Here is a 25,815-nt window from a genome sequence, read left to right on the forward strand (position 1 = left end):
ATGAATATTGATCTGATCCCAGGTCAATATGAAGGATTAGACATTTCACAAGAGTGCCTATTTCATTATATTTCCAAACCAAATTTTTTCCAAATAAACAATTTACTTGGACCATCTGACAGTTACCCACTGTTAGGACTACGCATAAACCAGGATATCATACTAATTTCTGGTGCTGTGTAACATTCTGTGAGTCCTTTATATTCCAGATGTGAATATCCAGCTTGTTTGTACACACAGAGTAACCATAAACAGGCATGGCTTTGTATTTTTCTCTCTGACCACAGGAGTCAAGTGCAGACTGGAGAATTTTGAAAACTGCTCTTATCAATAGATAATAGTAAGTAGTTCTCTAGTTATGACTATTAGCTGGTGTGTATGTTGGTGTGCCTATACTGTGGCTGCCAAAAGGTCAGGTCACAGGTTATTTCTGATTTCTTTTTCACCATCTGAGAAGTACTAAGGTGGGCTGTGAAGGCAGTAGCATAGCTATTACAGGCCTGCAGACAGTGTGACATGTATTAAAGGTCTCAAAGATTCAGATGCTTCTCAAAACTAGAGAAGGTAGAGATGGACCTTGGAGGGGAGCTGAACATGCATCATTTCTTCCATGAAATGAGGCTCATGTCAACCATATGACAAAGTGGACAGGAGGCTGAGAATGTGGCCAATTTTTCCAAAAAGTGAGATGTGCCTATAGCTCCAAACTCATATTTCTGTCAATAGTCTCTTAGTCAAGTGCCAGTTGTCTATTCTTTGGTGTCAGGAAAGCAATCCTAATAGGATTCACTAGTAAGGTGGTTATGAACTTCAGAAAGAAATTCATCATTTAGAGAATATACACAGGTATTATTGTCTGGATGAACAGTTCAGACAGAAGCATGCATAAAGCTTTTAAGTGGTCAAAATTTTCAGGAGTCTGACTGTTTTTATATTATCAGGCAGACAATGCAGCTGTTTCCAAAACTGTAGACAGTGTTGTATGAATAAAGAATAAAACAGGTAGGGCTTTTCAGCATTGCAATTGATTCATTAATGTTGATTATGAAGTTTCCTCACTCTTGTATTCCAACAGTAATTCTACAGAACTCTCTTTCTGCACACTGAGTTCTCCTTTTCCTCACTTTTTAGCACTGTGTTTTTTATGGAGACACTTCAAGGGACTTTCAGTTGTACATGTGGTCCACTACTCCATCGCTGATAGATTGGACTTTGTAGGTGACATTTAGGTTAGGTGTTTGAACTCCTCCAGGGCTAATGGTTGAAAGATACAATGGAGCTATGTGAAGGCTGCCTTACAGTACTTTTAGGAACACCACAGTTACTGTAATGTACTTTCAATGCCAAACTTAACTGATGCTGCCTTTGATCTTTTCATCTGAACATTTCTGTCAAGATCTAACTTTTCTCAAGCAATAAATTATACAGAGATACTTCTCCACAAATCTTTAATCCCAACTAGTCTGAGTACCTTTGATGCGTCAAACATGACGCTCCCGTCAGCTGTGTGTAGTGGACACAGTATTCAGTATCAAAATCACTACCAGGTTGTTGATGTTTCCCACCAATGAAGGATTTTATAAGATTTCTCCATAATTTTCAAGTCTTTTTAAAATGACTGCTGTTATTGCTGTTTTTTCATTTCATAAACTAAATCTAGGCCTTTAGGCGGTCTATAAGGTGCCATTTTTATTGTTACTGTCTAAAAATACACCTTGTGTCAACTTTCTGTAGCTACAATACTTCATCCTGTCAATTCAGATTTAAGTAGGGAATCACAAAAGAAAGAAATGCCGTCTGCACATTATTCTTCTCACGAGAGTCTCATTGTGGCCTTCTTCCTTACTCTTCTCACCATTGTATAGAAGAAAGGAAATCACAAACTCAGACTATGTGTACTACTGCCTCACCAAAACTCTCTGTCAGGTAATGGAAAATGGGTCTCTTGGCAACACACTTTGTGAAGAAATTTGTTTGTTCAGGGACTTATGCAAGAGGGACAGATCGGTGTACAGAAAAGAGTTTCCATAGTTGAAGCTTGTCAGAGTTGAGAAACCCCCAAGATCTTTCATGGTAGGGCAGAAATCTGATCTTCCAGATAGTGGAGAGTTTCACAAATTAAATGCCTTAAAGTCTGGATCCATCTCCAAATTCTCACAAAATACTCAGGTGCTTGAACCATCAATTCTAGTTCAGACAAGTCTTTTGGAAGGATGGTATGCCCTTTGACAGGTTATTCTGGGAGATTTTTGATCTTGAGTATTGTTACAATAGTTGGTTTTCAATCTGAAAGTCAGGCTATGAAGTGTTTCTGACTTGAATTTCAGACAGTTTAGCATCAGTCAACAGAGGTGCATTTATATGGGATATAACAGCTGTTCTTTTATCAACAGCATGGGAAACTGTGTCCGCTCAGCAAAAGACTATCTAGACATCTCTTAATATTTCTTCTTAACATTCCTACTCAGACATACACCCTTCTATTTAAGGTAATTAAAACTCCCTGACTCCAGTGAGATCTGGACCATGAGTTTATCACTTAGTAATATGAGAAAGGTTGGTAGTTTTAGTAAGAATTGTGTAGAGAATGGAAGAGTTAGGAACAATGTCCTCCTCCTCCTTCAAAATTCTTTGTGAAATAGATTGGATTTTTTTGAAAGGAAGGATAAGAATCACTCTCGGGAACTGAGAACCTGAGAGCTCTGGTGTGTGATCTGGGTAGACAGAAATCAAAACCTCTTCACCTGGCCAGTGTATGTGCATTCTGCAAAGGAAAGCCATTCCACCAGAGCATTCCAACTGCCCAGGCTGAAGATTTTGGTTGTAATTCAGTGCAAGATGCATTGTATTATACACATGTTTCTGTGTTTACATACATGATACAGGGTCAACAGGAGGTGTAAGTACTTAGCACATTGCAGGACTGAGGTTTTTAAGAATATCTACACTGTAGAGTGCAGCGTGTTCCCTGGGTTAGCTCAGCAACAGAAAGGCATAAAGTGGAGGTAGCACTGAGCTCATTGCAAGTTTATTTTCTCTGCTTCTCAAGAGGGCTTTGCCCTACAATGAGCTCTGTGCTGTCCTAATCCAGAGTCTACAGTAGCTAGCAGTTTGGAGGTATGGGTATTGCTAAGTCAGGCTGCAGTCTACCATGAAACATATTTATTTTTAAGTGATATTCTCAGACCACAGTTGTCAGATGCCTGATCTGGTCTGTCTTTGTGTTTTGTCCATTTTTTTGTCCATGTATTTACATATGTACTACCTGGCATTTGCTGTTATTTCAATATCTAAGGAACAAGAAAAAGTACATCAGAAAAGTAGTCTGAATTTGATACAGACTGAAAAATCATAGTACCATAGGAGCCTAAACATAAATGTGTTACTAATCATGAACGTTCCTGGAAGCCAGTATGTTCAGTCAAGGCAGCAAACTTAAAAAATACTGGACCCAGATGGGCTGATTCATACTTCAGTGTGCAGTCTAATACACTGAGAAATCAAACCAGGAAATGGAGTGTGGAAACCCTGTCTAAACCCTGCAATGTGCACCTTTATTTGTGGTGTAAGCTTGTTCCATCTTGTATTTACATATTCCAAAGTGTATTCAAAAATTCTAAATCTTAAACCAGAGTCCAAATGCTTTCAGTAACAATTGTTCAATGTAGAAATTATACGATTTAGAATACACGTTCAGTTTGTATGGCACTGTCCATAATAGTGCCATGAAGATGCTTTAAGATCTTGTACATCAAGTTGGCTTTCATGACAGGTGGTAGGAGGTCTGAAGCCCTCCTGGTAGCACCGGAGCTGATCCAGCTTTAAGAATGGCAGTGAATTATCTCCCTAACTCTATACATCACCTCTCCTCTGAGGCTGTCTGAAGTATCCTGAGGTGGGAGAAGGGAGTTCATGCTCTGAGCCTGTGGTATGTGCAATTTTAGTTCCAGCTCAGCTGATAACCTTTAGCCCAGCTTAGCATATTGGACTGCAGATTGCCAGAAAGAGTATCGGTACATCTGATGTCCTTTTCGGACTCACTACGGTGTGTAAAAAGACTCCCAATGAGATGTGAAACTAGTTTCTTTCGATGAGCCAGTAATGTGCCCTTGTAGCCAACAAGGCCCATGAGCCAGCAATGTGTCCTTGTGGCCAAGAAGGCTGATGGCATCCAGGGGTACATTAGGAAGAGTGTTGCCAGCGAGTCAAGGGAGGTGACCCTTCCCCTCTACTCAGCCCTGGAGTACTATAATGTACTGGGGAGCCCACATCTGGAATTCTGTGTCCAATTCTGGGCTCCCCAGTACAAGAGAGACATGAAGCTACTGGGGAGAGTCCAGTGTAGGGCTATGAAGATGATTAGAGGACTGCAGCATCTCTCATATGAGGAGAGGCAGAGAGAGCTGGACCTGTTTAGCTTGGAAAAGAGAAGACTGAGAGGGTATCTTACCAATGTCTACAAGTGTCTTAAGGGAGGATGTCAAGAAGATGTGGCCAGACTCTTTTCGGTGGTGCCCAGTGACAGGACAAGAGGCAATGGGCACAAACTGAAACACAGGAAGTCCCACCTGAACATGACAAAAATTTCTTTACTGTGAGAGAGACAGAGCACTGGAACAGGTTGCCCAGAGAGGTTGTGGAGTCTTCTTCTCTGGAGATATTCAAAACCTGCCTGGACGTGATCCTGTGCAATGTACTCTAGCTGACCCTGCTTGAGCAGGGGACTTGGACTAGATGATCTCCAGAGGTCCCTTCCAACCTCAACCAAACCCATCATCACATGTGTGTGATTATGATAAGGATCTAATTCAGATAATAAAGCAGAATATTCTTCAGACCTGCAAAAGGGAGGAATGTTTAGTTCTGTGGAGGACACAAGGTCTGGATTTTGCCAATACTGTGAAGAATAAGTTTCAACAAGCTATGAAAAAGCTAGCAATGAATTTGTGGTCAAAGCTGCTAGGATAAAGCACTGGCAAAAAGTGGAAGACGCTTCATAATATATGTCTGAAAACTGTTCAGGATTCATGGTGGCCGTTGCCAGAGAGACAGGATACAAACACTGCATCTCTTTGTGCCAGCAAGACCAATGTCACTATGGATGTGGGTGACATTTACTCCAACGGGAGAGCAGTGCCAACTTTTCTCAAAGGAAACCCTTCAACAGCTCCTCCACTTAGGTAGCTATGAAGTTCAGTTTTCAATGAAAGTTGCTGCCTCCCGGCATTACCGCTTCTTCATTAAATAAGGAGGCACTTATTTGGGCAGTTATGCTCTACAAGGCCTGCAGAAAGTCAGGAGGAAGACCCTGAAGTCACTGTGACTAGCTCTTCTCATTTCTGAAATGAAGCTTGAGAAACAGAGGGGAATATTTCACATGACAGAATATAACGAGCATTTATGAGAGATTCAAATCGATGGCTAATGGCCAGAGCTTAACCATCTTCCATTAAAAAATAACCAGTGGAACCTGAGAGGTGAAATTCCTGAGGGATGCTGCACAAAAGACATCGTATGTCAAACATATGGAAATGGAAAACTGGAATGAGATGTGCAAGAATAATGAGTGAGATTCGTATTGAGGTTGGGCACGAACATTACCACTGAACACGGAGCATCCAGGTATGAGGTATGTAATGACTGCAGAAAGCAGAATGCAAATAACTGTGGAAATCACAAGAGATTCTTGTCATTGGCCCAACATTGGTGCAGATCTGTATGTGAATTACATATTCAATTAGGGAAAAAATATTGCTTAGTGGCACTCTTACTCATATTTTTTAATGAGCTACTGCCCAACTCATGCTCCAGCAATTTAACAGTCCATCATATGTGGCAGACTGGCTACAGCAGGATGCTAGGAGGAGTTAAGGGAAGATAATGGATCACAAATCAGGAAAGGCTCATGCTTACAATTTTCAGGATTTATCAGTTTAAACACACAGTATAAAATTCTTGCTGAAGACTGCATGAATAGCAAGAACTTTGGTAGTGAACCCTGGCTTTCTCAGTTCATATGGCTGTAAGTAAGTGTGGTGATACCAATGAATATTTTAAGGCATTCTGCAATAACCTAGAAAGAAAGAGTAAGGGCCCCAGTAAACTCTCCAATCTCTCTTATCAAATAGAGTTCACTACCAAAAAAGCACTTGCATCAGAGACTATCAATCGAGAAGCATTTATGGTTATGTACTAAATACTGAACAGAGATATTAAAAAACCACTTTCTGCCCCCAAATGTCAATTACATATGAGAGTGAGATTTCTCTGTTTTAACTTTAGCTGTCAAAAAAGCAAGCATCTAGCATAAGCTATTTGTCTGGGCTCCCTCAACAGCCAATGGAGAGAGATAGGCATCTCCTGAGAAAAATTCTTCTCATTCTAGATAATGGGATGAATCACTCTCTGTGGACAGTGTGTTTCCAACAGCTATAACAGTATCTAGATAATTCCCTTGTCAGCTGGATTTTAGAACAGTTGGAAAAATGGACCAGTTTTTGGACACACAGGTCCTTCTTTTCATCTGAAGACTGAAGGGGGTGTTGTGTTTCTGACATCTTACCCATTTTATCTAACTACACTAGCTGATCAGATAAAAACTGTTTACCTCACAAAATTTCTTTCCTAAGTGTTAGCCCATGATAGCTAAAATTCTCCCATCAGCTAGGTGCCAGACTGATGGATCTAAAGTTGAGTAGGAAGAATCTCATCCCAAGACACAGGAAGAGTGAGATTAGCCAAAGAACGCCCAATAGCTATAACCACTGCAAATGAGAATACAAGCAAGAAGTTGCTGACAGCCTGCTGAAGCTACAGTCTTACCCTCCATACAAGGGCCAAGCACAGCTGTTGTCCCAGCAGGTCTATGCTAGCAAAGAAGAAAATAATGTCTAGCTGCAACCTAAGTTTTTTCAGACCTTTTGGGTATCTCCAAGGTGCTGCTATTCCAGACTGTTGCTCCAAGGGGTTGTTACCTAGCCACCAATGATAAAAAACACTAATGATAGGAGACAGAGACTTGAGACATCGTTCTGTACGCTCACTGCTCGTGTACTTTAGTGGCTGAGAAGCCTATTGTGTAGAGAATTGTTCTGATAATATGATGCCTCGTGATCAGAAAGCCATTAAGATATACTGACAGTACTTATGATGCATGTCTGACCTTTTTATCTGTAAATTGGATCAGGTTGCTTTCATTGACTATACAGAGGTATAGGGAAAGAAACACTGCTTAGAATCTAAGACAAAGCACTAGGAAATGTCTTGGAGGAAACAGTCCTGCACTGATGAGCAGGAATTAATCATGTAAGTTTGAGAAGCTGCTTCATCTCTTCAATGATAACTGACATTTAAAGGTCTGTGCTGCTACCGAATGTGTTAAAACCAGCCTTGTGGACTGACAGCTGTTACTATCATATGGTATATGTACTCTCTGTAGTCTGGGACAAGGCAGGAATATGCTGCAGGAAGGATGAGACTCATCCGCCTGAACTATAGACAGTAACAACATAGCTGTCTGTGTCCAAAGTGGCAGTCTAATTCTGTTACAGTCTACAGAAAATATCAGAGCTTCCAAAATACAGCTCATCTGACCTGTGTAGACTTCTGTCATGCATCAGATGAATTATGCACTTGAAATGCTTGTTTATCCTCACTGATTACAGAGGGGTTCTAGATACCTAGATCAGATATTGCCATCTACATCTGGGCAGATGAATCTTACCAAGGGGGTTCCATGTACATTCCAGTGAGTGCAACCAGTCCACTCCAGTTCCTGCTGAACAGCAAACTGATTCCCGTGCGCGGGTCCCTCCACCCTCTGCTCACAGGTTTTGGTCAGGGAACAGCTGTTTTCCACAGACAATGAAACTCTCTCTCCAGAGTGAGTCAAATGAAAACCCCTTCTATGATGTTGCATGAATAGTCTTTTATAAGCGGAAATGAGGGGTGCCACTAAGATAGACATTTAGGGAAAAGCCCTAGTCACATCTAGCAGCCATTAGGCCATGTCGGGAATGTTGTAACAGCCTTATGAAAGATCCTGCCTAGTCTCTTTCATACAGTGGTTCTTAATAATGAGCATATAATAAATGTACAGTCTGGAGGAATTTACTATACAGTACCCAATTGGATTTATATAGTCATAAATTTCCACAGCACTGCTTCTGTGATTTACAACAGTCCCTACTAATTACGAAGCAATGCCTGGATATGAGAGGTAAAAGGCAAATGTTAGCAGAGTGGTTGTATAGCAATATTATACAAATGCACATTTGCCACAGCAATTTAGAATTACGTATTAACAGAGAACTGTTGCAAGTAATGATGTATTTTAGCTTGCTGTTGTGAAAAGCACCAAGCAGAAACTGTAGGAAGGCTGTGGGACAGGGTGTTTATTGTGACAGAGCTCAGAGATCAGGGAAGGAGTGGGGAGGGGATGCTCTGTGGACTCCTGGTGATGAACCTCTGCTACCTTCTGCCTGGTTGGAAGGGTTTGGACTTAGCGGCTTAGCTGACTCTTTTCAAAACCTATGCTTCTGATTTTCTAGAAAGAAACTATCGTAGAAAATACTATAACTTGCTACAGAACAAGCCTTCCTCATGACCTGAGTGGGTATAGAAGGGCATTTACTTCATGGAAATTTTACAGCACAGACATTTCATGATTGCTGTTACTCAGCATAGTAAACAGCTATTTCAGAAAGGACTGTGTGTCATTAATATATATTACCTGGGCATCGTGGGCAGCACAGCTGTGGTACATGCACAGGAGAAGGACAGTGTAGGCTTGGGCATCGTATCCTGCTGCACAACACGTTTCCATTCTGCAGGTGGAACATAATACAATGCTTTAATGCAATGGGCCAACTTGGAAGTTTCTGTGCTCTCCATCCCACACCTAGAAGTTTCAAAAACAAATACTTCTCTTTACAACATTCTGATTTCATTTACACTAGGGTAAGCCCAGACTACTTCCACTGCCTCTGAATTTATGCTGAAGGTCAGAATGTAGCATAAACTCATATAAACATTAAAATCATAGGAAGTGCTTAAAAATGGATTCCAACAATCCTTGTCTGTGTTTTCTTTTGAGCAGATTATTCTTAAGAATTGCTTTTGCAAAGCTAAGACATAGATAGTGAATAGTAGGTTTCTGAGATATCCCCTACTGAGGGTTAGTTCAAGACTGCAGGAGACAATTGCGTCTAATTTTTCCTCAAAACTGTGGAGAGTCTTTTGTTTTCATTTTATGGGTTCCCTGTTAGACAAAGAACACCAGTTGGTAAGTAGCCATTTTTCTAAGAAATATGAGCAAGTCTTAAGAAGAGTGTTCATTATTCGTGTCATTAACATAATATTCTATTTGACCACATCTAAGTTTGACTTATAATTAAAATATAGGGAATTTTCAGTTTCCAGTGTCTGTAATTAGAAGACTATCCGTTTCAGATAAATCATCCTCCTAATTTAGCTCTAAGTTGCTCATGTTTGTAGCAAGAAAGCTGATGCATGAGCACTGATGCTATACTATGACTATAGTTTTGGGTGGCGTTAGGAGTCAAGCCACTTCATTTTCATATGCTTTCTGGAGCATTGAAATGTTTTCAGTGGAGGTGCAGACTAAGATTTCATATGTATAGGCTTTTCTAGCCATCTCCTTTAAAATAATCCATTGACTCCTAAGTATCTGCAGACTACAGGCTAGAATCATCCTGTTAGAAGATTATTACAGACATAAACTATGTCTGTGCATCTTGAAAAAAGACTCTAAAAGTGATATTGTCATCTGTTTCCAATATGATGATTGAAATTAAATATACTGACTTTACAGAGCAGAGGCTGGAGACTCTTTGAGAGATAGGGACCATCGCTGGGCTGCAGGGCTCCTTGCCAGCCGGCCCTCACCTGGGAGCCTTTAAAGCACTGGTGCAGAGGAAAGGCTGGCAGGCTTCCTTGCACCAGGGCCTCCCTTCCCTTTTAATTACTAGTTCTGCAAAACCTCCTGATGCGTATGTTTACTTTCTGTGTACGATCACTTATAATAAAAGCTTTGCAGGCCAGCTTCTCTTCTCAGTTCTGCCTACAGTGCTCCGCCATTTGCAGCAGGACCAAACTATTTTAATGGCTCTTATGCTTAATGAGATTCATCTTATGCTTAGATTCGCAGAGATATTTGGGAGACCAAACCCTACTGACTCAAGTGGGACTTAAACTCCTGTATGCCTCTGTGAGTCAGAGCCAAGGTGAGCGTTTCTGCTTCAGATACCCAGAGAATAACCATGCAGCTCTCTCTTCTTTTGCTAAGTGCAAAGAGCATTTATTTTAGCCCCTGAAGTCTGCAGATCTGACTTTGAATACAAGCAGGAGGCTGCTCTATTTTAAAGAGTGAAATAATGATCTGGCAAATTGTGAGTGCTTTAATTTCCCAGACAGTAACAGTCAACAGTCTACACTGTGTATTTGGCGAGGGGGAGGAGAAGGGGAACAGAGTGAGAACACTGAATTATGCTTAGTTTTATTCTGGTTTAAGTGTGTAAATTCTAACTTATAAAAATACAATACTACACACACAAACCCAGAATATTTTTTAATACCGTGCTGGATAATTTCACCTCTGTTTGGTTAGGTTTGTCTTGCCTTTTTCTTAAATATCGGAAGTGTGTGTGCTGGGTTGGAGGGGAATTGTTTAGGGAAGATGCAGAGATCCCTCTCGGTTGCTTGGCTGATATGACCTGTTTTGTGCGACACTCATATCGCTCATGATGCTTGAGGCTGGCAAAGGAATTTTTCCTCTTGGTCACAGTGGTGATGAAGACCCCAGGGTCTCTCCAGGGTGAGGGATTAGAGGCTGGTCCACACTCCGTACGTGTCCTTTGCCTAACCGGTTTCCTGCCAGGGAGTCACAGTGGGTTACACTCAGCTCTCTCTTATTTGTTGTCTGTGACACATTCTAGTTTCACTTTTTTATGCTGTAATGTTATAAGGTCTGTGCTTGTGGTCGTGGAATGTTATCTAATGCTTTATATAATTTTATGTAATTTTATTAAACTTTATATAATTTTATTAATATTATGAATTACTTAGAGTTTCCTGCTGACCTGGAGTGCTCACTGTAGGCCAGTGTTCTGGTGGCATTTCTCTTGCCCCAGGCAAAGCTCAAAGAAAGGGCTGAATGCTGCAGATGCTCTTTGGGGGTTTCCTCCCAGGCAACAATCCTGCTCCACTGATCCCCCAGTGTCTTTGCTGCTGCAAAGAGCTCTAGTTATATTTTGCACCCTCACTATGCATCAGAGGTAAAACAGGGTGAATGAGCAAGCGGAGCCCAGAGCCACTTCCAGGCTGCAGGTACTGACAGCTACCACAAGCAGGGTTTCCATCTTTGCTTCCCTTGTTGCCCTCTTCTGTCACTCTGGTCTTCCACATTCATATGAGATGGAAAGAAATAAAACGCATTCCGCCTGCTGGCCCCTCGCAGTGCGTGGGGATGCCTGGATCACAGCAGTGCTGCTCTCTAGGGGAGGGTTATATGTGCTTTCCCAGCCCTCCAGACTCTCTAACATCTTCTTGAAAATCATTGAGCAATGATTTGCATCCACATCTCTAGGGTTTCCAGTGATTTCATCCCCACCCAAGGCACAGCCTTCCAGCAATTTAATGAGTGTTTTACCACACACTGTTTCTGAGGGAGTTTAAAGCTTTCACATACAGATCAGCAAAAGTGAATGGAAACTCCTTTTAGCTTTAAAGGGAGACGTTTCCTCCTCTTGCTAGTACACTGCTTTTGCTCTTACAGATGCTCTGTGCACAGATGTGAGATGCAGCCAAGCTTGTGGGACTACTGTTTGTCTATCTCTGCACAGAAGTGTAGTAGCAGATCCCTCAGAGCAAATCCTGCACAGGGGCCCAATATTTTACACTTGCAGGGGGGAGAATAGCCAAGAAGATTTTATTTCACATTAAATACAGAAGGCAAACTTCAGCATCTGGAGTGTCTCATATGTTAGTGATTAAGATCCCTTATTGTTTAGTCATTTTTAAAGTACTCCAAAGGACAAATTCTGCCTTCATTTTCCTGTCCCCCTCCAAGCTGTACAGGACATGGTTAGGGGTCTACAACTGCTGTGCCTTAGCATCAGGGATCAACTAATGGCAGCGAAAGGGCCTGTCCTTTCAAGTCCTGGCCAAGTCCCTCTGCTCCTCATGCCCTTTTCTCATTTTTCATTGTCTCATTCTTCTTTCTGAGATTTTTGTGAATGATGATATCCATGCCTGTTCCTTCAGCACACTAAGGCAGCAGATGCTTTGACTGTGGAAATGCCTTTCAGAAGATGTGGGCACTGTCTTCAGATCAAAACACAACCAAATTTGGACTCTGCATAATCCTCCATGTTGGTGAAAGTACAAGGATTACATGTATGTAGGGGGATCTGGCTATTCGAGGGGTAGCGCTCTGCAATAAGCAGAGCTTGTGGCTAGTTAGGGAGCTTTTTTGTCTGTCCTGGGGAAGCGTATGTGCAAGCGTATCAGCCTTCTCTGTCAATGCTTGCCCTGGGCTGGGATCATCTGCCTCTATTTCCTGCAACTTCCAGGAAACCCAGCAGGAGTCAGAACCTGAGAGCAAAACGAAGTCTGGGCTTTGTCAGGGTGTAGATACAAGGTAAAGGCTTCTAGTCAGTTAAGCAAGCAGAAGAAGTTGTAAGAGCAGGAGCTGAGCAGTCCTACCTCTGAGCAGAGGCAGTTAACGCAGTAAACAAGGCCGTAGGGTTCTAGATAGGGATGCCATCTTTCTCCTACGCGGTACTTCTTGTCTTGAAACACACAGTATGTATCTGAATCTGTAAAACAGTGAAGAATTGCAAGAGCAGTGAAGAAATGATCCCGTTACATGCTTGAGAAGTGTTTTATGTCTGCAGCGTTCTCTGTAGGCTATCTTTGAGAAAGATGCATAAAATTTAGTGAAGAATTACTTTTTTTTTTTATTTCCCTGGAGAATCACACTTTAAAATTTAGATGCCCTTAATTTTTGATGCTTTCTAACTTCCCAAACCAAAGTAAATGAAGTGACCTCCCCATCCTCTCCAAAGTTGCAGCTCCTGGAACAGCTGACAAAATGGCTTTCATATGGGGTGAGCTTAGCCTTTCAGCTGTGGAAGATGTAGGGTCAGATCCTGTTTCGCTCACAAAATTAAAGCTCTCAATTGCTCAGACAGGTTCATAGAAGACAAAACATTTCCACTGCAAAGCCAAAGCAACTGCCTCAACTCAGGAAAAGCCCATGCTCTACTGCAGAGAGGTTTTGAACACATGGACTACAAATGGAAGATGCATGCATTGTATTTACAGTGCATACTCAGTACCACCATATTTTAACAACCCAACCAAGTAACAGCTTGTCATAGCGTTTCAAAACACTTTCTGTTGACTTATATATGCATCAGCTTCCAAATTATTTAAGATCTTGCTTTTCTGAAAGCACTTCTAATCTTGCAGCTGTAGTTTTGCAGGAGTCCACCTACCTACTAGACATTACTGTCCCGTCTCTTCCTGTCACATTATAGTTTCACATTAAAAACTCAAATCTCTTCAACAGAAAGTGTTTTATTATGGCAAAATTTCCATGAGAGAAGTACTTGCTGTTATCTTAATGATGTCCAAGCTCAGCTTGATTCACTATTCTCAGAATAAATGATACTTCAGAGTATCAAACAAACTGTTTCTCTTCCAAGAGATAATCCAAGAAAGAAACATATTTAACATTCACCGGGCTAACAGAAGATAGCAAGAGGTAGGGATGTTAATAGCAACAGTGAAGTGATCTGCTTTCACTTCACACAAAAGCCTGACAAATGAAATGCAGGAACTGGAAAAACAGTTGGCTGAAGTGGAAGTTGATATTTCTCACACTGCTTTCTCTGAACAGGGATACCTGCACAGTGTTTTCTTGCCAGTAAGAAGGCCTTCTCTGAACCCTTGTCCCCCTCCCTTTCCTCCCCCCCCCCTTTTTTTTCATCTATCTGCTTAGAAGCAGAATCTCCTGACACTGAGACTGAAGTTTTTAACTACTGCTCAAGTGCAGGCAACATCCTTTGCAAGAGAAAGGCCAAGACCCAGCATGTACAGGTGGGGAAAGTATTCTAGATAGCTGCTCATAAGGCTGTAGCAATCAATAACTCCTACAGACTTATTTGGGTAATTATTCCTCCTTGCCATGTTTTCTGAAATGTGTTAACATCTCCCATGGATGAGAGACTTTGTAGAAATATTCCCTTTGCTTTGTTTGTGTTGTTTTCAATGCATCTCATCAAGTTTTTGACAGTGCTTAGACCTTTAATTTTCTCAACGGATATATCTAATCCAGTTCATATGAGGTTGTTTTTGGAACACAACAGAGCTGTCTTGGAAGAGCTTTACGCTAGCTGAAAACCTCAGCACAATAGTCTTACACATGGGACAAAATCCAGATAATCCGTCCGATGTTTATAGAGGTCACTAAAATGGAATTAAGCACTCTCCTGATTCAGAGCATTTGAAATTAAACAGATTCTTCAACTGATGTGTTATGTTCTTTAGGACGCAATGAAACCTGTATGGCTTTAGGAAAATGCTCCCCAAACCTGTGTGTGACTTGTTTCTACTAAATGAAGGATTAGAAGCAGGAAGAATGCTAGAGAGATTTGAGTGCAATTCCATGATTTAGCGCATTTTTTTTTTTTTTTGAAGATCTTTTTGGAACCATATTTGTCAAACAGAAGGAAAATTCCAAATGCAAGTGAATGTGACAGCTTTGTTTGAAGGTTACTTACGTTTTACTTGTTCTAGTTTACCTCCATCTATGAAAAGGAGACAGAGCACAATGAAAAAGATAAAATGAGAATTCTCCAATCTCCACTTTCTTCTCATCTTTATCAACGAAAATGAAAGAAGGAGCCTCCAAAGTAGAGAATATTGAGCTGTTGGAAGGAAAAGATGAAAAGAATTAAATTAGAAGCTGGAAGATATTTAAGTTCTCTGACACAGTTTCAGCCAGCACATAGAATTCCTAAACTGCCAGAACCAAAAAAATTTGTCTTTATCAGACATCTTCATTTACCAGAAACAGCTTTAGGTTTAGATCATTTCATATTTGGAGAATGGACCTCATTCCCATTCAAGAGAGCTGAAAAACAGATATTATACCTTATAAAGCCCTTATCTTGTTCCAAAGCAGAGAAACCCAGAAAGGAAGCAAGCTAAATTCTTAAAGTTCTCTTTCATGAGAAAAATAGTTTGGGAGATTTTCTTGGTGAGCAGCTCTTTTGGATTTAACTAAGGAAATACAGGTGTCAGTTGAAACATGTTTGCTTCTTAATAAAGTTAACCATAAATATAGCCAGTACATTAGCGCTGCAAAGTGGAAGGACGTATTTTGGGTGAAATGCTGGCCATGCTGTAGTCAATGGGAATTTTCCTCATTGAATCTAATGGGCTTCCACCATTATTGAATCCACCCCCCACCCATCTCCCAACTACTATTGTTCTGGGACTGTGTATAATTAATTTTCCTAGTGTTAACTCTTTCACTGCCTTGAAATCTGAAAGTTCAATAGGGGAATGACACGCCATCTTCATTCTTGTAGATCTTTACTATCAAGACCTTGCACAAGGAGCACAGCTTGATGTATTACTGTCTGCGAGGTGCAGGGAGGGCACTGTGCTGGCTGCGGGCACCATTCTATTTATCTTTTTCTGGCTTTTTGAAGATGAATTATTTTATAATAAAAAGACCAAAGTGAGTGAATAATTAACTAAAGTAGAAGTTATTTATTTTTAATAGCCAATCTAAGATGCTAAATTAAGAAATATGTAGGTGCTTTACAGTTCATCAGAATTCATTGCAAAAGTATTATCTTCCAGAAATAGACTTGTCCAAAATTTACAGTGTTGAAGAGGGTTGGTTTTGATTTGAACAGCCTGGAAGTGGATTCACAATGAGTTTTATGAAAGTGAAAAAAAGATTCACTATTGGAAAAAGAAACAATCTGCTTTGTAAACTAATTTGACCTCTTCAGATTTCATGTTAATAATAGCACCATACACGAAGAGGTTTCAGTTGACACATAACCAAAGCAGTAGTATCTATTATACATGTATATTCAGAATTTAGTAGTGCATGGACCGTTAAGAGAAATTAACTGAATTGTTATTCAAACTTTAAAGAAGTCACTGCAAGTTTAACAACCGCTTAAAAACCCATCTCCTTAGCAGGACTATTCTGTGAGACCTGGGATATGGTACGAAAGAGGGGATCATTTGATTTTACTGGGGTGTTTTTATTGCCTTTACTGTTTAAGGGTTCTCCACTCAGTATTCCCAAAACCCAACCAAAAAGGACGTCTTCCTTGACTCATCAAATCTATGCAACTACTCTGTCTGTACTCAAAAGGCTCATTCAAAATAATGCACAGTGCATCTGAAAACATTCAAAAGCATCATGCTATTTTAAAAGCACACTCCCTATGAAGTAACAAAATATGATTTTTAATTTTCCATTTATTTTGGAAGCAGAGAATAATATTCCAGTTTCAGAAGAAAAGCTTAAGTCATGTTTTCCTTTCAACATGTTCAAATCACATAGGACGTTTGTACGCTGAACAAACTTTTAAGAACATGATTAAAATGATAAGCTCACGGTTTAGTCTCGGGACATCATGCCTGCACTGAAAACAACAGTAGCACATCAGTGGGACTGGCAGAAATGGGAATGTTTAAATACTCTGGCCTTCTTGGGGGTTGCTTAAGCAAACAGTATTTATAAACGGAGCACAATAATCCTTTGTGCAGCTCTTTACCTGTTTGCTAGATCGGTTAGCTCGGTTAGAAAGCGCTCAGAAATCCACCCATTTTAAATGTCAGGTCTTCAAAAGGAAGAACATTTTACAACTTGGACTGCTTATGCTCGGAAAGGCTGCGCGGTGAGGTGAAATGGAGGCGTTAATAACAGAGATGGGAAGGCGATTCTGATGTCTTTCTCAATTTCGGTATTGCTGTTACTCCAAATACAAGCACACACTTTTCACTGTTAGCACAGCCCCCTTATTCCCCCAAAGCGCAACGTCCTGAAAACATTCTCAGTTAGGATTAACCTGTGAATTGTTGCTGTGGTTCGCACTCGGCAAAACAATGAACGGGCGCCGCTCCGCAGCCGAGCAGCCGCCGCCGCACCGGGCGCACGGGTCTGCTTCGCGGGCCCTGCCCGCCGGGCGCCCCGTCAGCAGCGCGTTTCTGCAGAGCAGGGAAACCGGCGCTGGGACGGCCGCGACGGGCTGCCGGAGCCGGAGCCGAGCGGGAGCGCCGGCTGCGGGCAGCCGCCGCCGCCTCTGCTCCGCGGCCGCGCAGCGCCGCCGGCTCGCGGGGCTCCGGCGCGCAGCCCCCGCCCCCCCCCCCCCGCGGCGCCGCGGGCCGGGTCCGGGTCCGGCGGGGCAGCGGCGCTCGGCGCCGCCGGGCCAGGTGCGGCCGCGGCGCCGGGCGCGCCCCGCGGCGCCGCCCTTGCGCGGGCAGCGGCCCCGACGGCGGGGGCCGCCTGGCCGCGCGTCTTGCCCGGGGACGAAAGCTCACGCACCTGGGGCGAGGCAGGGCCGGAGGGCGCTCGGCTCGGCTCGGCACGGCTCGGCACGGCGCGGCTCGGCGCGGCCGCTGCGGAGCTCCCGGGAAATAGCGGCTCCGGCGGGGGGAGCCGCGGCGGGGGGCGCTGCGCCGCGCCCGGCGAGGCACGGCAGGGCTCTGCCCGCGGCGGCCGCGCTCCCGCTCACGGTGCCATAACCTTCCCGCGGCGCTCGCCGGCGCTCTCGGATGTTCCCTGCGGTCGCGCCGAGCGGGAGGCGGCGAGGGGGCGGCGGCGGCCGGCGGGACGCGGCGCCGGCGGGCGCGGGCAGCGCCGGGCGGCGCGAGGTGGCGGCCGGCGCGGCGGGGGACACCTGCCACCGGCCGCGGCGCGGCCCGGCGCCGGGGGATGCTCGGGGCACTGCGGCCGGCGCCGCGGTCCGCCGCGCCCCTCTGCGCGCCAGGGCACCGCGCCGTGACTGACAAGGGCCGGGGAGGAGCCTGCGCCGGGCGGGCGGCGCGGCCGCGGAGCGGAGGCGGGGGCGCGGTGCCTCCTCCGCGGGCTCTGAGCGCGCCCCCCGCTCTGCCCTGCTGTGCCAGGAGGCGCCACGGTCGCCCGGAGATTTTGGCGGCACTAGACGGACCCCGCGACTCACGACACTGTGTGCGTGGTCAGACCCTGCGGTCCCGTCCTGCTGTAGCCCCTGGTGCTAGTGAGGGAACCCCTGACAGATGATCCGAGAAGAAGGGTGAGGTACGAAGAGACGTCGCGAGGAGAAACAGATTGCAACCTATTTCCCCGAGTTCGGGAGCAGGGTGTTTGGGGAGGTCACACACCTCCGAGTCTTGGTAGATATTTTCAAAGAGCTGGAAGGTGAACACAACTTTCGTTTCTTCCGTTTTAACTAGGCTGGACAAATATTGAAAAGACAGTGTAGGTGAAACCTTGTGCTGGCCTGAGGATGGAGTAGATGACTTGCTAAGTGCTTTCTAGCGTGGCTTCTTGAGTAAGCAGGGCTGTGTGCTAGTGAAGAGTGATTTTCTAGCTCTTACTATTAAAAAAGGAAAAGAAAGAGAAACCATGTTCTGAAGCTAATTATCCTGAAAACACTGCTCCACGCTTACTTCTGTGTCTGTCATTCTCTGACTTGGTATGCACAGGCAATAATCCTTGTTCCAGAGGGAAAAATCATCACTTGAAGCTCTCGGTCATAGATATGGTGGCTCCTGCTGCAGACTGACAGCTCTGGGGGAGCCACCGTGAGAAGCAGGAACGGCAAATGCAAAAACAAATGATAACTGAATCAGAAGGCAGGGAATCTGGGCTGTGCAAGCTCAGGTGTACAGGTATGTCCATGCTTATGGAGAGTAAAGCATGTACATATATCCTTCCAATCTGTGGGGCTGCAGAAATGCTCTTCCCATGCAGAATTGCATGGACTCAGCCTGTGAGATTAACTGCATAGGAATAATGTATAGACCCAGACCGATGACTGAACCAACTCTGTCGCACTCAGCAAAGAGCCTGACCCAAAGCCAGCTTCAGTCCTCCCACTGACGCTGACACAGGCTGGAGTGACTTTCCTAGGGGCTGCCCTCGGCTGTTGGGGAGCCAGTTGAATGCAGGAGCACTAGTACATCCTACCCCAGGATCGCTTCAGATATCCTGGTCTTATGCCAGAAGTTAGAGTTCAGATGTCTCCAGGCAATGTAGAAGTAAGTGAAGGGTGTAACAGTGAAGGTAAGTGAAGTCAAGAGAAATAAAGATCACATTGCAAAAGGAAAGCAGTTTTTTATTGGAACAGTCCAGCAAGACATGTGGTAGATTGTACATCCCTTGACAGCTGTAAATTTAAACTGGATTGCATTATCAGAGACGTTTCTTGGATTTCCTGCAGGAATTACAAGTGAAGTTCTGCACTTTTGTTCCACTGTCTTTGCAGGGAGCTGAAGTTGTGCTAGTGACTCCATATGGGGTAGTTTTTTTTTGGAACCAAAAAATAAGCCATTCCCTACAGTGTAGAGGGGGCTAAATTGACAGGGCATCACATTTCTGAGGAGTGAATGAGATACTAAAACGCCTCTAGTAATATAATTGAAATGATGTTTCGTTAGAGAAAAGGCAGCATTGTATGTCCTGTCCAAATTCCAGAATGTTTTCTTTTCTCTTCCTGAATTCCCATGTTACTACAGTTGGATAAGGGCTGCTTCTCCATGCTGGGCCTCTGATCTGCAAGGGTTTTGTTCTGCTGCTAAAGTCACTGTTTAGACAATCTCTGTCAGGATGGCAGCAGCCAAAGTGAACATACATGCGGTGGGATCTGCAAAAGTGCCTAGGGACTTCCAGCTTCGTAAGGAATGTGAGTATCTGCTTCTTTCAGTACTACTGAAAATAAAATGCACTATTTGTAGGTCTCTCTCGAGAAGAAACGAAATAACAAATCCTTGTGATTTGTGGGTCCTTGCAGGCAGCCTTGAGAGATAGGTTTTGTAGCATCTGCATGTTTTTGCTAGGTGCTGCTTTGTACCTGGGCAGTGTCCTATGCAGACATCCTCCAGGACAACCTGCCTAACACAGCTACTCCCCTCTGTCAGACTTCATCTCGACAGTATTCATCACGTTTTTCCCTCTCTGTGCTGATGCAAAGCCCAATATGTGTAAATAAGGACAACATAATTGTAACTCTTCAAGCAGTACTCTATGCATAGTCAGTGCAGTAGTAATGAGGAACGAAATATTTTCTATAGACTTCTTGACCTGAATTCTTTTGCCGAGAGATTCTGTAAAGACAAATTCCTTATTTGGCCTGAGGAGTGCCTTGTGAAAGTCTTTATAGATGCCAGCACTTTCTGCTGCAGTCTGTAAGGCTGTTTCTGAAAATGACGGTGTCTGGCAGCCTTAGAAGAGATTAATTCCAGTGTGAGACCTTCACTCCATAAAAATTGAGCCCTTTTCCCACTCAGCAGATCTAGGTCGCAGAGAATTGGCATAGAGGCTAAAAGAGCCTTTCCTTCAGGTGCAGGCTGGGACTCGCTGGATGGGCAATGTGGTGGAAACCTAGGCTTAAAGGCAGGATGTCCTAGCTCTCATCCTAGCCCTGCTACTCAGGCTGTGTCTTTCATGGTCATGTACAGAGGCTGCCTCTTGTTTCCTGTCATGCACCTTCACCTGGCACAGCATCACAGCAAGTGCAGTGGTTGTTAGTGCCAGAACAACGTGATGCCTGTGGGACATTGTGCGTGAACGCGATGTTTGAAGGTTGCATCTTGGAGAGTGACCCTCACTGGGCTTGCAGAGTTTGCCAGTGCCCTTGGATACTGGTATCACTGAGCCCATGCCTGAGTCCTTCTCCTTCTCCCAGCTCTATCAAAGTATCACTGAGGAGTAAGTACAGTTAAAAGCTCTTCATGTCTTGCCACAACCCACTGTGCTTCGTCCCGTGTGGCCGCTGAGATAGCCTGGTGTTAGGGAGCCTCTCTCATTCCCCTTAGACTACGGCACTGACGTAACCGAGGAGATGTTTTTCTCAGCAGGAGAATGCAACTGCAGTTTCCATAGCTGGGCTGCTGCACACATGCGACGCAGGGAGCTCCAGAGAAGCCTCGCCTGTGTTGTTACCCTTCACGCTGCCAAGCTGAACTCCTTGGTTGAATATGCTAGGTTTTCTGGTGTCTGGAGAAGAAAGAATTGCTCCTTATAGTGGGCATTAGAGTCCAGGATGCCCTAAGTTTCTAAGAGAGCAGAGATTTAGCCATGTAATTCTCATTAAAGATAGTGGAACTATCTTACACTAATATTTATTAGCTTAAGCTAATAAAGTATCTTAAGCTAATAAGCTGCAACATTAACAGGGAACTCCTTGTGCTTGTGCCATGCCCCAAGTAACTGAGAAGTACCCCGCTATCATCTCTCAGTTCTTGTGATGGAAAAAACAGCACAAAAGATTCGTGCGAACGCTAACACATTTTTGCACCATGTGGAGTTTTCTTAATTGGGTTAGACATTTAGTTTTGAGAGATGTTAGGCACATGACACAATTTCCATTTACCTCCCTGTCTTGCTTTTCCCCCCATTGCTTTTAAGAAAAAGTTATCATCTATGGTCAATCTTTGGCTTCTGAAGAAGTGTGAAAGAAATCTTTAAAATAATGAGTTCCTTAGTGTTTTTGTGTTCCTATAACTTCAGTTGAGCCCGTTGGAAAATGTATCTTAAAATGCTAAAGATTGTTCCTAGGATTTGATAATAATCTCTAAATTACTTTTTGTGGTTTGGATCAGCCCTGGAACCATCGCACTGGGAACAGAGTCTGGATGTTCATCAAGCAGTCTTCTCATATGCTGTTGAACAGAAAGGGCTTGGGATGTGCGTGATTTTGTGATTATGGCATAGGATGGTCATGACATTCTCCACCCTCCTGTTCATTTTATAGCACTGACTTCATCTGGAGTGGGGATTCACTGCTCGCACACTAGTAATTAACTACTTATCTAGCAGCAGAACAGAGAGACTCAGTGAATCTGAGATCCTTGAATAGAGTTTGTCAAAAAATAACAACAATATTACATAAAATTTGAAATTCCAGCCCAGTTCCTCATTACCTTGAAGTGCACATATTTGTCTGCGACTGAAAAGTAGCTGGACATCTTTTACAGTTCTCTCAAAATAAAGTATATATAGTATGCAAATAAAGTATATATTCCCAAATCTCATTTTCAAGCATATAGGTGAGCAGAGAGTCACAAGAGCTGTCAGGAACTGTAAAACAAATAAGAGAATGCAGGAGAGGAGACCACACAATATTTCACCCTGTCTTGGAGCAAATGATGCTTTGTTGGGGAGGGTGTTAGGAAGACGAGTGTAGAGGTGTAGAATAGATATGCATATGCACTGAGAAGTGAGGCCCTCCTGGATTTTCCATGGTGCTCATCTGCAACTGTCTCTAATCTAATCTGATCTAATCTAATCTAGATATTTTTAAGATTCCAATCACCGCAGTCATGTCTGTGCAGCTGTAATCATGATTTTGTAGTTCTCTCTCGTACTTGTAATGTCAAAGTCAGTAGGACAATTTGTAGGAACATAGATTTCTCATATAATCAGCAGCTGCATATAAAATACCCTTCACCACAGTGTGGTGAAACATCACTATCCAGCTGCTGACTGAGGGTGCAATAGCAATCAGAATTTTTACAGCGTCCTCACCCAGATATGTAGAAGCAATTATTGCTCGAACTTTCAAAAGAGCCCGAGGAAAGTACACAAACTACAACAAAACTGTGAAAGGGCTAATCTTTGTAACTTCTGCAGAATGTTGTCCTGTCCTTTTACCTTCTCATCCAGCTGGACTGATTCTTGATCAGATACGTCTTATTATCAGCGGTGCATCGTAATTTCTAACTGAAACCACTGACTTCTAGTTTATTCTTTTTGCATGTTTATCCATCTAATTTACTTATTTATCATTTTAAAAGAAATTACTAGTCATGCCAGATGTGCTTTTTGCCATTCTCTAGTATTAATAGTAGTACTGAATGTCTTTTTAGTTATTTAATCTTTTATTGAAATTTAATGAGTGTTGGAGGCATAGCATCATTAATGTGGTTGAAAACAGAGCTCTGAATCCCTGATTGGTGCCTCATATTTGAGCAAAATAAAAGGAGCATTTTTTTTTTCAAGGTAGCAGGTCCAAATCTACAGTCCAAACATCCATGTGTAACTCTCGTATGGAGACTATTTCTTCGGGAGAAGCCTGCACAACGTACAATTACTGCTTCTCTCTAAGTGTAATGCTATGTAGCATGCAGGAGCATCTCAATGAGCATTTTCAGCATGTGAAGAGCAGCCTCAAACAATAAGTGATGCTGTTAAAGTTTGGTGAGGAGCTTTATACTGATTGCTTTTTAGTATCTTACATCCTTGAAAATGGCAGAAAGTGGTACAGTTCACATAAAACAGCAGAAGTTTTTCCTTTCCACTGAAATTTTGACTGGAGTCTCACTTGGCAGAAATTTGCCAGGCTTGAAAAGATTCCCAGCGGTTTGCGCTTGCCGAGGACCTAGCTCTGCGTGAGGGAGGCAGCGACAAATCCCGCAGAGCCACCCCGCAGATGGGCCCTGTCCGGTCCCGGCACGGCGGAGGGAGTCCAGGCAGACTGAACGAGGCTCCCGTCACAGTTCAAACACGCTTTCATAAAACTGTGATTAGCGCCTCTGATCTCGCCTCGGTGAGCCAAAGACGGTAACGACGGGGTCAGGCAACACCTTGGCCGCTGTGTAATGCTGGCTGGTGCGAGAGCGCTCCTGAAACCCATTAGTAGACGGCGCGTGCCAAATGAGCCTTCTCCCAGGAGACCAAAGCGGAGCGAGTGCCAGCGCGGAGCCAGAGCCTGCCAGCGTGCCCCCGTCCCCACGGTGCCAGCGAGGGCTAGGGGCGCAAAGTCCTTCACTTGACGGAGCCCACTTGCAAGGCGAACTGATAGCTGCAGACCGTGCTTTCACACCGATAACCCGTATGATTTATGGTCGTGATTTCATTACAATTCACTCGGGCCAGGCGCTAATGCTGCCGTGGGCCCCGGGGCTGGTGGCGAAGGGCACTCTCCAGCACGCGCCCCGGCCAGACCCTGCAGCCGCTTGTGCCTCCTGCCCTAAAGCTGGCCATCAGCTTTTCTTCACGAGAAGGCAACGATCCTTTGACGTGAAAGAGGTTTTAGAAAAAGGGGGAAAAATACCTGCGCTTTCACAAAAGCCGCACTGAACTTGCTGCAGGATGGGTACAGCGGAAATTTCCGAGGGGACGCTGGTGAGGTTCGGAGCGGCTCGCTGAGGACAATTGGCTACAGAGAAAGCTTAAAATAAGGGAAGGGGGCATTTCCCTTCATCGTTAAAAAAGCACATGGAGAAAATAAACAGCGAAGACACTGTTGTTAGTGCACTGGCTTTTTAAGTGTTACTGAACCTCACACAACAAGAGTTTCCTTTATTCTTTCCCCCCCAGCTGCCGGCTAGCAAGGTTCTTGTGTGAACATGCAGCAGTTTCCAAACTCAAGGCTGTGAAATTATCAGGCCTGGACCAATGCCAGTACAAACCAATTTATTGGGGTCCAGCAATTAACTAAAACCTAGAAAGCTTGATTAATTGTGGCACTGCTCAGCAGGGAACATTCAGGAAAAAAAATCAGGACTCAACTCCATGCAGTGTCTCTGTTCCATATCCCAATTTACACTATATGTAAAGAAAGTTTCCTTTCTATAACTACTCGTAGTATATTATTTTGCACCGTGCACAAAGAATAATTATAATGCCATTTGTGAAAATGTTAGTTCATGGTTTTCTGGATAATCATTTCCTAATAGCTCTTATCCTGTTATAGTTTTGTCCTGTTGAATTCATCTCCTATTGTAACTCACACAATGGGATATATTATTTTAAAATATTGTTTCATTAAGCTTCTCTCTGGAGAGACATCTTGAGAATCCAGCACTGCTCTGTTTCTTTGTATTTCCTCAAACATTGTTGTGTGCAGGAAAGGTGAAGAGTTGGTAGTTGTTCAAAATTATTTAGGCTATAAAAGACAAAAAAAAAAGTGCTGAGAACAAATTTACCAAGGCAGAGTATGTTGGCTGAAATAAAATCTTGTAGTCTGAGGAGACAGACAGGAACTTATTCAACTGGGATGTTTAAAAGCTGAATTAGAAATGTCTTACACATTATAAGAAGCAATTACAAGGTGTAATTGAGGTGTTAGCTGATTTCATTGTGATAGTGCTAGCAAATATTGTCCATCTTGGATGTTTTGCTCTACGGCTTGTCATAAAACCCTGTGTGTGAAATAGAATTTTAAAATCCCCCTTCTAGTTGCCTTACTGGTATGTTAATCACTTTTATCATAGATTACTGAGGAGAAAGTAAATATTCTAATTCCATGTAATGCACTACTGCAGTGAATTGTAATGGGTAATAGAAAACACCAGATCTAGCTATTTGTATTAATGCCTCTTACATCGAAACAATTCAAAGGCTAATAATGGAAAAAAAAGCTGTCTGAAGGTAAAAAAGAGGCGGTAAAAAAGCAGTCACCCCTACGCAATGAAAAGAAAGATGCATGCAAACGTTTTTAGCTTTTCAACAGCATTTTATATCCTAATCTGCATCCTGAAACTGCAACACTGTCACATTTTCAGATTTAAAGAGTGCAATCCACAGACAGTGGTAAATCACATTAGGCAGCAGTG

The 25,815-nt window shown here is 43.3% G+C and overlaps 1 protein-coding gene across 2 annotated transcripts in view; it reads right to left on the bottom strand.

The window, feature by feature from the left end:
- Nucleotides 1-17,883, bottom strand: part of CHRDL1 (chordin like 1) — a 43,968-nt gene extending 26,085 nt beyond the window's left edge. Inside the window, exons 1-4 of one of the 2 annotated variants that reach the window (XM_062584846.1) lie at nucleotides 17,600-17,883; nucleotides 14,805-14,951; nucleotides 12,724-12,836; nucleotides 8,732-8,825 (exon numbers count right to left, since the gene is read on the bottom strand). In XM_062584846.1, coding sequence (XP_062440830.1) covers nucleotides 8,732-8,825; nucleotides 12,724-12,836; nucleotides 14,805-14,901 — 304 coding nt within the window. In that variant the 5' untranslated portion in view covers nucleotides 14,902-14,951; nucleotides 17,600-17,883. The remainder of the gene's footprint in view (nucleotides 1-8,731; nucleotides 8,826-12,723; nucleotides 12,837-14,804; nucleotides 14,952-17,599) is intronic. The other variant, XM_062584845.1, reaches the window with a different exon arrangement.
- Between the last annotated feature and the right edge of the window lie 7,932 nt (nucleotides 17,884-25,815).

This window comes from Rhea pennata, chromosome 11 (genome assembly GCF_028389875.1).
Source record: "Rhea pennata isolate bPtePen1 chromosome 11, bPtePen1.pri, whole genome shotgun sequence".
Lineage (NCBI taxonomy): Eukaryota > Metazoa > Chordata > Aves > Rheiformes > Rheidae > Rhea > Rhea pennata.